Genomic DNA, 12,919 nt, shown 5'->3' on the forward strand with positions numbered 1-12,919 from the left:
TAAGGAAAAAAAAAAAGAAAAAATAAGTTTTCTAGGGTCATGGCATAAGAGTAGTTGGTACTGCTTGTGAAATATAGCTGGGTTAAAGAAGAGAGAACACACAGAAATTCAAGATTTTTCAGCATTGGCCTGAACCATTACAGCTGCCCCAAAACTGTGAGCGGCATAAATGAAGGATGATCATATTCCCTTCTTTGCACCAGCTCTGCTATGTCTGTCTGAGCACTGTGAAAGGTAAACTGATGGAAAGCACTCATGTCTTCATGCAGTTAACTGCTCAGAGTCGTGCTGTGAGCGAGTTCACCACAGGTCAGGGAAGCAGCATTTAAGAACAAAGCTGTTCGTGTGGCCGTGAATAGATCATGTCAGCCACAACGTGCATGCTCACATGCAGCACTGAAACACAAGTGTAGGCAAGAGAACTTTGCTTAGCCCTTGCTTCATCTTCCCAAGAGGAAGATTTCCATGTACCTCTGGAATAAAATTCCTACACAATGGTGACCATTTCTTCTGTCACTCCCTTGTTGCATAGCTGCCATGTGTTTAATCCTGCTTTTGCTTTTACCATTCCTGGAAAGCATAGGTGAACCTGCAGCTCTTTTGCCCTTTGAGCCTGGAGCATTATGGACTTCAAACTAATGGAAATGAGGTTTCCAACATGCCCTATTTCTGTATGGAATTGGAACATAAAGCTGCCTGCCCTCAGTATCATGTCCCCTACGGCTGATAACAAAATTGATGCCAAGCAGAATTAATATCAAATACCTCTCTGGTCTGGGTAAGGGCTCACAGGATGCTAGTAAGTTATTCAGAGGAATAAAAGCAGACTGACTGGAGAATTGTACAGGGCTTTAACAGGATGATTGAGCAATAAAATTACAGATGAAAAGTCACAATAAATCTGAAGCAATTAGGGAGGAACAGACATTCTAGCTTTGCATACACAAGAATTCTTCAACTGTGCAAGCTTGCAATATATAAGAATAAGATCTTGGGGTTACATAGAATGATCATAATGACCTCTTTGGCATTTATTTAGAACTATGGTTAAGAAGTAGGAAAATAATATCTAATTACATGCAATGTGCAAGTACATCTGAATAATGTTTGTTTTCTGTTTCCCCTAGTCTCAAAAAGAACATAGTAGAAGTGGGAGAGTTTCAGAGGATGGTCAAATTATGGAATAGCTGCTGTATGAGGAACAGTTAAGTGGGCTGGAACCCCCCCCAGGCTGGAAAGGACAATGAGGTCTGGAAAATGTTGAGCAATATGAAGAAGATTAACTGAGAAGGTTAATTTGTCTGTATCACAGGAGGCAGGGTCTTGTTCTATTGAAGCCACAACTCCTTGGAATTTAGATGCAGGCAAACAGTTTTAATTTGTTTTTCTGTAATAGAAGTAAATTACAGGTTTGTGTGAGTCATTTAACAAGGGTAGATAAGAGATTTCATTACAGACAAAGAATTAAAAATACATTTCGTGTAATATTTAGAAGACAATAATCTTGTAGACCAGTAGGTAATTTGCACTGCTGTTCCTCTGAGTACTTAAGGTAATTACAGAATTATGGAATATTTGAGCATTGGATGGGACACCTGCTGTTTTGTCCAACACCATGTTCAAGCAGTGTCATCATGAGAAAGTTGCCTTGGGCTGTGTCCAGACAGCTTTTGGATGTCTTCAAGGATGTAACAATCACTCCAGGTAAACCTGTGGTCATGCAAAAGCCTCTTTCTTTATGTTCAGACAGAAATTCCTGTGTTTCAATTTGTTCCCATTCCATCTTGTCTTGTGACTGGGCTCTATTGAGAAGAGAATGCTCCACCATTTTCAGTCTTCCATCAGATAATAAGACCTCCCCTGAGCCTTTGCTGAACAATCCCAGCTCTTTCAGCCTTTGCTCAGATGTGGGATTCTCCTGTCCTTTCATCATCTTTGTGGCCTTTTGCAGAACCCTCTCCAGTAACTCCATAGGTTTTATGAACTGGGGAGCTCAGACCTGGATACAGGACTCCAGGTTTAGCCTCATCACAACTAAGCACAAGGTTGTGCTGCTGATCACAACCTTCGGAGCCCTGCAGCTCAGCCAGTTTTCAATCCACTCCGAGGTCCACTTGTCCAGCCTGTACTTAATCAGCTTACTATCAGGATGTGGTTGGAGACAAAAGCATTGCTAAAGTAAAAATAATCCACTGCTCTTCCTTCATCCACCAGGCTGTCTCATCTGATCACTGAACTGTATGTTGGTTAAGTGTGATTTTCCCTTCACAAGTCCACGCTGGCCACTCCAAATCATCTTTCTGTCCTTCATGTGTCTGGAAATGGTTCCCAAGATGAGTTGTTCTACCACCTTTATGGGGATTGAGCTGAAGTGGGTCAGCCTGCAGTTTGCTGGACTCCTTGCTCTGTTTGAAGATAGGAGTGACATTTGTTTTCTTCCTGTCCTCAGTTACCACTCTGAATCCTGATGGCCTTTGAAAAATTAAATAGAGTGGCCTTGCAATGAGATTGACCAGCTCCCTCAGGCTGGTGGGTGCATCCCATCAGGGTCCATGGATTTGTGCACGCCCAGTGTGTTTAAGTGTTCTCTGACCTCATCCTCCTCCAGTGAGGGTGCTTACTCTTTGTCTTCTTTAGAATCAATTTGCCTTGATTCTTTAGAAGTGGGCCCTTATTTTCCATTGCCTTAATTTTGCTTCTGATACATGTAGAAGCCTCTCTTGTTGCCCTTCATGTCTCTCACCAGATTAAACTTCCCATGAGCTTCAGTTTTCTTAACCTCATCCTATACCACATGGCTGGTGTCCCTAGATTCTTCCCAGGTCACCTGTCTGATTTAATCAGGACCTCCATCCTAATTCATGCAGGCCTCCTTCTGCCTTTGCTGGACTTCCTACTTGTAAGGATGGATCATTCTTGAGCTTGGAGGAGATGACTCCTGTGCAACAACATGCTCTCTTAGATCCCTCTTTCCGTCAGGGCTATTTCCCATGGGATTCTTCCAAGAAGATCCCTAAAGAGTCAAAGACTTCTCTCCTGAATTCAAGGATTGAGACCTTATTTTGATCCCTTCTCCCTTCTCAGATTCAGAAACTCTCCTGGATGTTCACATCCCTAACCCATCCTTCCTCCTTTGTAAGTATGAAGTCCATCAGAGCACCTCCTCTTGCTGTCTCTTTTATTATCTTGTGAACTTGTTGGCAATGCACTCCAGAAGTCTCCTGGAGTGCTTGTGCCCTGCTCTTATTACTGCAGCAGGTTGCTTCCAGGGACAGTGAATATGACCTCTTCCAATGCTCTGAAGAAAGCATCATCTAATTTTGAAATCTGTTTGCAGGACTGTGGTCAGTCCTGGGCTGACTGCATACTCAAAAGTGGATAGTTGCTTTTCTGTAGCAGGTAAAACCAGTGTGTTCCTCCTCACAGTTAAATACTTTTGTCACAGTTAAATACTTTGTGACTGGTCTTCAGGCAAATTATCTTCTCTTCAGTGTCCCAGTAGTGATGTGGGTAACTCCAAGTCTCAGGATATAGACATCTGTAGTAGTCTACATATAGTAGTTTACATGTAATAAAATGATGTGTATGTTATACTATGCACAGGTAAGACTAGTTGGACAAACTTCCATCTGAAACAAACTTGGAGGTGCACAAAGTAATGTTTCCTCACAGCACCAATTAAGAAAACAACATACTGCATGTAATTTGTCAGAGTTTTTAGAGCTACAGGTATTTGACTTCCTTTGAAAAAGTGTAGGTGCCACTCACACTCCCAGTAGCACTGTGCAATAGATGAAGGTGCTTTGTATTTTTATGTGCTTCTAGAATCCACTCTCAGTGCTGATAGATGATAGGCAAACATTCCTGATCCATGACCTTTTACAAATATGTTGTGGAAATGGATGAATGTCAATCCCAACAGCCACTTGATTCCCTTAAGAACAAGCAAGAATCAATTTCTTCACTAAGAGGCAGGAACTTGTCATAGAGAGAAATGGCTGAGTTTTAAAAACATGAGCAAATCCTTTAACCCTGACTATGTCCTTATCAAGGCCCAAAGACTGAGGTGTGTGTTGCAGCCACAATGTGTGGAGGGTCTCTTTACTGCCTCTATATTCAATGCTGAGAAATGTGTGATTAACAAATAAAAAAACATTATATGCCTTCCCATGCAAAGAAACAGCAATGAAATCTGGTTCCATCAAGTTCACTTAATAGCAAATATGAACACTTAAGATAAGCAGGTTCCAATAAGGTAGTGCCCAGTATTATCAAACTTATGTCTGTCCCACCTCTGCATTAAGAAGTTAACAGCGATCATTGTATCATACAGGTAAGTGGAAGTTGTTCCATCAATAGTGACAGTAGCAACTTCCTACTACTTTGCTAAAGTAAGAATTGGCAAAATAACTTATTTTCATGTCATATTTACTGCCAGCTTCTCTTCTGCATGCCCAGGCTCTCTGCTGTGATTTTGTGGAGATTCACAATAGTAGTCAACGTTACCCTGAGGATTTTTCTGTGCTGTACATTTCTGTATTGATGAATTATTTCTCATCTACCATACTTTGTATGCCACCTGCTGTACAGCTGGGGCAGTAATCTCTGTATTCCATTTGCACCTCTGCTGCCATTGTGGAGAATTATACTAGCAACAGGTCTGACTTTTTCTGATGTCAGGAATTCTAGTACATGGTCTTTCCACACATATACCCCCTTCTCCAAACTTACCTGAAATAATTCAATCTGCTCTATTGCCAAAGGAGCACACACCAGATGTCAAAGCAATAATGTATTTTCTTTGTCTGTATAAAAAAGCTTATAGCATGCAGCTACCCTATTAAATTTCACACAAATGTGGGATACCCCCATATGCCATTTACACATGAGCAAGTTTTTCTGCCTTTTACAGCTGAGACCAATGGCAAAGTTTAGACTGATTGCCAAGCTGCAAACCCTTGGAATTTATTTCTTTGGGCAGGAGGCCTGTATAATTAATAGAAATGTAATTCTGGACACCTTTACAACAGAGCCAAATATCTGAATGATGTTGGAAATGGGTTTTAAAAAATACTTTTCTGCAAGTAGCAGAAAAGGCCCCTTGCACTCCCGGCCAGGATGGTGCTATCCCAGGGTATGGTGTCTGCAGACAGCCTGGTCCTGTGGAGCTCTAACTGCTCCCATTGCTCAGTTCAAGGACAACATGGGCAACAGCCAGGCAAGGTAAAGCCTTTGGTACCATTTCTGTTGCATGTGCTACTGTTAAACCAAACTTTCTCCAAGGAAAGGTGTTTAAGTCAAGAATAACTTTGGATGGTTGACTGGAGAAGCTGAAGGAGCTGGGGTGAATAAACCCTCCCTCCGGGTTTATTCACCCCAGAAAAGAGGCTGATTTGCAAACAGCAAATGCAAATACACTCAGAGGGAGGGTATAGACAAGACAACACCAGGCTGTCCTCAGAGAGGCACAAGGAAGATGCAAGAGGCAGCAGCCATGACTTGAAAAAGGGAAAATTCATAACCAAGTAGGGGGCTGGAACTGGACACTGACAATGTTCCCTTCCATTCTAGGACCTTCTATAATTCTTGTGTCTTTTTTGCTTTGATGGTGACAAAACCAAAATACTGGCAGGCAAACCTCAGTTATTAATAGAATGCTGGAGACCAGCCCCTCTAGCAATACAAACTGGAAATGAGAAAATTTCTTCAAGAAACTGCTAGTCTCACGGCAGAGCTTAAGACCACAGCAAAATATAGCAAAAATTCCTATCCCCATCATTTAAACAGGTAGGGTAGCCCTGAACATCTCTCCCATGCAGAGATGAACTGGAGAAAGAATTATTTTTTTTTTCTTTTCCATTGTTATTGTCAGAAGCCTACATCTTGTCATATACAACTTGACCCCATGTTCACCTGCATCTTTTGTCTTCTCCAGCTTTGGAATTGGCAATACAAATCTGCACGAGTGATCTTTCTAATGACCTCAGTTCCCCAGGTCTCTTCTGCCTTCTAACATTATTTTCTGTATGATTGACAAGACTTTCAAAAATAAAGAGAGGAGAGGGGAGCTGGGAGAATCCCCCCTCTGCCTTGGGACAGCACAGGGAAAGGGTCACATGGGATATTTTTAGAACAGAATCCAATGGCAGTGATGTGAGGAAGGCACAGAGAGAAACACAGCTGTGAAACCTAACACTTGGCCTCATGTATACTGAGAGCAAGAGCAGCAGAGAAACAAATTGAGGAGACGCAGCAGAGCACAAGAGTGAGAAGGTATGTGAGAGTAAGAAAGGAATGGTAAAAGAGTAAGTAACAAATAGTCAACACCTGGGAAACAAATAGCTAAAGAGATTACTGGAATTGGAAAAAAAAACAAAAAAACAAACAAAAAAAACAAAAAAAAAAAGAAAAAACACAAAAGAGCCAGCAGCAGAAAAAAGTCAATGAAGTGGCCACAGTACATAAACAAACACAGATACTTCAATCATAGAAGGGACTTAAGGACAAGAAATGGTCAGTTGACTCATCAGCACTCTTATGTAGATGGTGTGTGACCTTTGAAGGCTGAACAGCAGCTACTTCATCTACCATCTCTACTCATCCCAAGGTATACAGGCTTCATAAGTGACTTCACCCGTGGATTGTGACACTGCAATAGATTTTCTAAATCAGAGGAAAATATCAGTCATTCCTACAGTCTTTGGAGCCAGGCAATGACCTATCGTCTGTCTTTTATGCCCAGAGAGCAGTGGTTGCTTTATATCTGAAAACTGATGTGTGCAGCTTTAGTTCAGAAGTGCTCTCTGCTTCTGTTCACTCACTAAACAAGAACGAACTAACATGACTGAGTACATGGAGTGAACAGATGTAATGCTGATACTTGAGAGCAGCCTGCTCCTAAAGATAGCATTCTAAGGTGTAAATTGCTAAGATACTCAAGTCCTGAGAGTGTCTGGCAACAACACTTGAGGCAACAACATCCAGAATTACAGTCCTTTTTCCACTTGCTACATAATCCTTATAAATGTTCTTAATTTTGTTTGTTTTGAGGAATAATTTATCTTAATTGAAGATTAGTGATTCACTGCCTTCTTAGCAATAACACCTGGATTAAATCCAGCAAATAGCTGCTCCAGTAAGTAGCTGCTGCTCTGCCTATGATCCCTAGGGACTTGAGTATATATGGTCAATCTCAAAGAATTCCTAACTTTAGAGTCCATCCTTAATGAAAAGAGCCAGCAGAGGCTGCCTCCTTATCATAAAGCTTATCAGGGATAGGAATGACTTGAATTCAACAAAGAACTAATTATGTGGGGTTTACCTACGCAAGTACTCAAGAAATCAAACAGATATAATTTATTACACAATCCTATCCTGTCCAGAAGCCTAGAAGAGCTCACAATAGCAAATATTTGGGATAAATATATGAATAAATGAATATAATGCAATACATTGTATTTCTTTCTCTCACAAATAGCTATTTAGTAGCTATTCAGTAAATAACTATTTAGTAAATATTTTGTGAAAGATTTGTCCTAGCTCAAGTTATATAAATCATGTTCTTTGAACTCAAGAAATCTGGTGCTACTTGTATCTTCCCACAACCATTCAAGAAAATTCTCATTAGTCTATTTACTCTGACTAGTCTAGTTCTACATAAACAACCTAAAATTGAAGAGATCCATGATTTTGTTATAGTTGCAGAAGAAATATAGTCACTTTATCCAAGTAGCATACTCACTACTTCTGCATCTTGTGCTGATTCATGCTCTCTTCCTTACCTCTGCTTTTGTTTAGGTTTATAGTATTTTCTTACAGTTCAATACCTCGTGCAATCATTACTTATTTTTTTTATCGTGCAAACAGGCCATGGCAATCCCTTTATGTTCTATATTAGGCTCAGTCTTGATGCTTTATTGTTGATGCTACTCACTTCTGACACTGAGGATGCTTCTGTTTATATTTTAATGCAGAAAGTCAGGCCAAGAGAGATGAAATACATCCTAATCCTTCCACTCTATTGATTGTCTCCTTTGGCAATGCTAATACTTGATATACGATAAACACCATTCTTAATAAACCACTGTTGGCTTGAGGGTGTGTGCTTGTGATGGGCCTAAGTGGGTCACTAAGAAATTTACATTCACTGTATGAATTTGAAATGAAAATTTCAGTCATAAAGGGCTATATGGTCGCACTGAAGATCATAGAGTCTTGATTCATCAGTAAGGTACTCTGTCATACACATGAGCAGTGTTTGGGAGAAGAATATTTTTGACTGAAAGCCACTCTTCAGTTCTTCACCTCAGCCTACTGCGCCCCAAGACAACTGTAACAACCAAACCTTCTCCTTACTAAACTAGGTGCTCTAGAAACAGAAACTGGAAAGTGTGACAACAGCCTGCATCCAAATACCAATAAAACAAAGCAGTGCAAGACCCTACTCGGATGTGCTCAAGAGATGCCAGAGAGCAACATGTAAGAAAAGTCTCCATCTTTGCAGTAGCTCAAAAAAGATGAGATTTCATTTTTCCTCAGTTGCAACAGTCTTACTTCTCTCTAAACACTGCTACCAAAATTTTGCATGCTCAGGTACAAACAGGCCACTATTGATTTTTAAAGTTTGGGATTTTATGCATGTTGTTCCTTAGGCAATCTGGACTGTATGATGCTAATTCTCACTCCAGGGACCAAAGCAAGAGGCTCTTTAGGCAAAGGACAAACTACTCCCTCTACTTGTCCAGTAAAGTGTGAGGACTCAGAAACATGCAATGGATCTCGTTTCTGCTACTTGGCAGTAACTCTTTAAAGCAGCTAAAGCAGAAAGAGGCTCAACAGACTGCATCCAAAGGCCTATAAAACAAAGCAGTGCAAGACCCCCAGGATGCCATAGAGCAACATGCTCCATGTTCTCACAGCACCTGTAGACACCACTATGGCAGAATCCCAACCACTTCTTGTGGACACTGTAACAAAAGCCAAGGAATGGTTTCAGTGCCATATCCGTGGTTGTCTTGAAAAGAGAAACCCATTCACAACCAGCAGTTGCATTTCTGTGTAGCTCTGTAGACTCAGCTCTGACTTCTGCCAGCATTTTTTAACCAGCCGGGTGACGTAAATTTTTCACCCGTGGAGATTAGGAATTCAAGGAGAACACGGCCATGTTCTCTCTTGAAGGAAGCCACTATTGGAACGTGTACTCGGGCAGATCTCTCACGGAGTCTGTCTAATGCAAATGGGAAGGCCATTTGTAGGCGAAGGAAACTTTCAGCCCCTTAAGCAGAGGAGGAAAGCCAGCTCTCATGTAGGAAACATTCTGTGCTGCTGCAGGTATCGTACTCACCAGAGTTTGTTGGTAGCGGAACGCTTTGGTTGGAGAGGCATCCCCACTCATATCCCCAGAGACAACGTCCTGTGGAGCAGGGGTTGTTCAGGGCACTGTCTTCCTGTCTGCCCTCCCCAGCAAAATCATGGAGTAAACTGGCACAAGGCTCCAGATAAAATCCCTCAGAGCACCCTGAGAGAGAAGGTTACTGGTCAGGGAAAGACACAGAGGGAGAGTGTAACCAGAGCCTCCCTGCCCCCTCCTGTTCTGTCTGCTTCCCTGCTTTAATCTCTCTCTGCTGTCCTGGCAATGGGACAGCTCAGTAAATTAACAGGAGGTAACGTTTCCTCCTCCTCTCTCAGGCAGTGTCATTCTTCACTCCATTCGGTAAGGGTGGGGAACCACAGAGAGAATGGGTACTGATGGCAGAGAGAGACTAAGGAAGAAAAAGGATGGAAATGACAAATTACCAAAATCAGAGACAAGAGAACCATCCTGCAGCTTGAAAAGGAATATTCCCACAACCTGTTTCAGGAACCATTTTGTGAAATGTCAGTATCTGAGAGGGTAAGTTCTTTAGCAGGCCTCGGAAGACTATTCCTCATATGAATTACTGTTATGCTGTCCTCACATTTAACACCACTTTTTTTCAAGCACACCCATTATTGCTGGTTACCTCACCACAAATAAACAGCCCTCCTTACAGTCTTCGTACCTTCATGAACCTTCATCCAATGGCATAACTAACACCCAGGATTTTTTATATCCAGAATCACAGAATGGCTAATGTTGGAAGGGAGCTCTGGAAGTCATCTGGCCCAATTCCCCTGTTCAGCCAGGGCCTTGCAGAACCAGTTGCTCAGGACCATATTCAGATGGAGACTGCAGCCTTTGGGCAACTTCCTCCAGTTTTCAGGCACCCTCATGGTAAAAAAAGCCTTTCCTGATGTTCAGATGGAGCCTCCTCGGTTTCAGTTTGTCCCTTAACCAAATTTCTTATACATAAAACCAATTAAGCTCAACAGCACAGTTAGGATTTGTGGGCTGTTGAGGATCCTGGAACATGTGTAGGGGTGCAAAGTAGAGAGGTCCTGCCCCCTGCTCTTCTGTGCGTCCTGTGCCTCTGCCACAAGAAAAGCAAGGACAAACTGATAGTGTAGAAAGAACAAAATTAGGGTGTGCTGTGAGTTACTGCCTTGAGAAACAGAGCACTGAGCAGCTGAGGCAAAAGCTACATCCTCAGCTGAGTCACAGCTACTCTCTGCTGTACCCTGAGGCAACAGCAAGCACAGAAGTTTGTAGGGAATGGAGCAGATAATATAGGCCACAGATCTTTTCACAGATAACTGCTCTTTTTTTCCCCCCTATCGTCTGTTATCTATAAAGCTATTCATTGAGGGAAAAAGAAAAATTCTATATCTAGGAAAGCAGTTACCTAGAGAAACATCATCATTTCCTAAGCTGTTTCTCCCACTAAATGACAATGAGTTATGTAGAGCATGTGAAAGGTGAAAGGGTCACCTTTATTAAGGTTATCCTTAAGTCAAGGAGTTTTTCAATGCAGAAGATGGGAAGCCAGAAATAAAACTACCCAGAACTCACACAGTGGGGAGCAGAGATCATGCAAAAGACCAAATACGTGCAGTCACTATATGACAGGCCACTAGGAAAGTACATTCACAGCTTTGGAGAGGGTCAGCTTGGAGATTGTAACTACTACAAAGTAGGAAACCAGGAACATAAGGATTTCAACTCCGTCTGTGGAACTATGCAAAGCTTGTTAAGGAAGATGGCTGGGGAGGAATAATGAGGGGAATAGATGGAAAATGACAGCTTTCATGAAAACCAAGGCTGGTCAGTGTCTGTCCTATCTTCATATTAAATGCTTTAATTATCTTTCCATTAAATCTCATTATCCAGTGTACATGAGTGCTGTAAGTTTGAGGTGCCAGCAGCTGGTGAGACTGGCATGAGTGAATTTGGCCCAGCAACTGCAGTCAGACTGGGGTGCTGGGGACAGGAGCTGAAGCAAGTGCAGTCTCATCAACAGGAGCTGGAGCAGCTACAGCTATTAAGTTTGTGTTTTTCTTTACCACCTGTACTTAACAAATCCAAATATTTTATCAATACACTGTGAACCTTACCTTTGTGAAAGCATGGTTTCTGTGGCAGGCGTTACTGTAGCTCCTTTTTTTATTTCAGCTGCAAATAAAAACTTTCTGGAGTGTCAAAGGATAATTAAAATTTAAAGAAAAAAAAATCAGCCTAAGCCACAGCAGTTCCAGCTGTTTTCTAAGTCAGAAAAATCTGAGTGCTACTCCGAGCTCTTTGAAAGATGCAGTAAATTACACAGATGTCATCTTAAGAATTTGTGCGTGCAGGCAAAACAGTTTGTGCAAAATACAGTCTGAAGACCAAGTTATACATAGCAGTTCCCACAAACAAGTAACAAATGCAGATGAATGGAAACAAAACAATATCAAACTTCAACAGAAAATAATTCTTTGAGAAGTGGCAAAATCAGCAACAGCAGGCCAAATTGCACTGAGTAGGACACAGCACTCATCCCTAGTGAAACACACTCACCAAAGCTGCTGATCCTGTGACAACAGTTGATTGTTACTTCTCTGGAGATTTCCATTTCATTCCCTTCCTTTTAAATAAACTGTTTTCTGTATGTATACACTGATGACATAATCTATTCCATAACAGTATCTTGCATTTCCTTCTCCTAATTCAATAATTTACTGTCGCAATATAGTAAAGAATTATCATACCCTGAGGAGTAAGAACAAATTATACAACACAGGTACACTGCATGTTAGGAGGCTCAGCTTGGCATAAATTTTATAAGGTGTTTTATAGATATTTAGCCAAACCTTTTGGTATTTTGGAAGCATATGCTCTCTTTCAATACCATTTTGCACATCCTAATTTTTAAGTGTATTGACTATTTTTACAAAATCAAATCCTTTGGCTATCTATTAGTAATCACAAATAGGGAAGTAAAAGCAGTTTAGAATTAAAATTGTATTAATTTACTGAATTGTTCTGTTCATAAATGCAGTTCTCATGCATCACAAGATTTTTAAAATGCATTGTCTACACTGGGTTCACTGTTTTCACTCTCCATCTCAAATAAAACCCTCGACCTTATTCCTCTGGTTTCCAGACAAAATGTGAACCTGATAACACTGCCCTGCTATCCCAGCTATTAAAACCAATTCTTTGAACTATGCTAGTAGCTCAAAACTCACCATAAAAATGCAAACATCTTGTTTACTTCATCTTCTGGCCTACTAGAATCACTTTCTGCACAGGTAGTTTTTGGTAATTCCAGTGCTAACATCAGCACCAGATTTCCTGTATCAGAATTCGGTATTTTTAATAAACCAATGTACTCTTTCAGCAAAAAGAGATCATGGAAGACAGGAAACAACTCTTCAAGGTATCATGGATGAAACAGGGTAAATGGCAACCTCTGGTGGATCTGGAGGCTGGGGTGGGGATGATTTTTAGAACTTACAAGAACAGATCTTCTACCTTCTTATTTCACACTAGTTGACTTTCTCCCAGGTGCATTACTTTGATCTC

The 12,919-nt window shown here is 41.1% G+C and overlaps 1 protein-coding gene across 1 annotated transcript in view; it reads right to left on the minus strand.

The window, feature by feature from the left end:
* CLCN1 (chloride voltage-gated channel 1) overlaps window positions 1-9,394 on the minus strand; it is a 55,214-nt gene extending 45,820 nt beyond the window's left edge. Inside the window, exon 1 of the mRNA XM_062514892.1 lies at window positions 9,344-9,394. Coding sequence (XP_062370876.1) covers window positions 9,344-9,394 — 51 coding nt within the window. The remainder of the gene's footprint in view (window positions 1-9,343) is intronic.
* Between the last annotated feature and the right edge of the window lie 3,525 nt (window positions 9,395-12,919).

Source organism: Cinclus cinclus, chromosome 2 (genome assembly GCF_963662255.1).
Source record: "Cinclus cinclus chromosome 2, bCinCin1.1, whole genome shotgun sequence".
Lineage (NCBI taxonomy): Eukaryota > Metazoa > Chordata > Aves > Passeriformes > Cinclidae > Cinclus > Cinclus cinclus.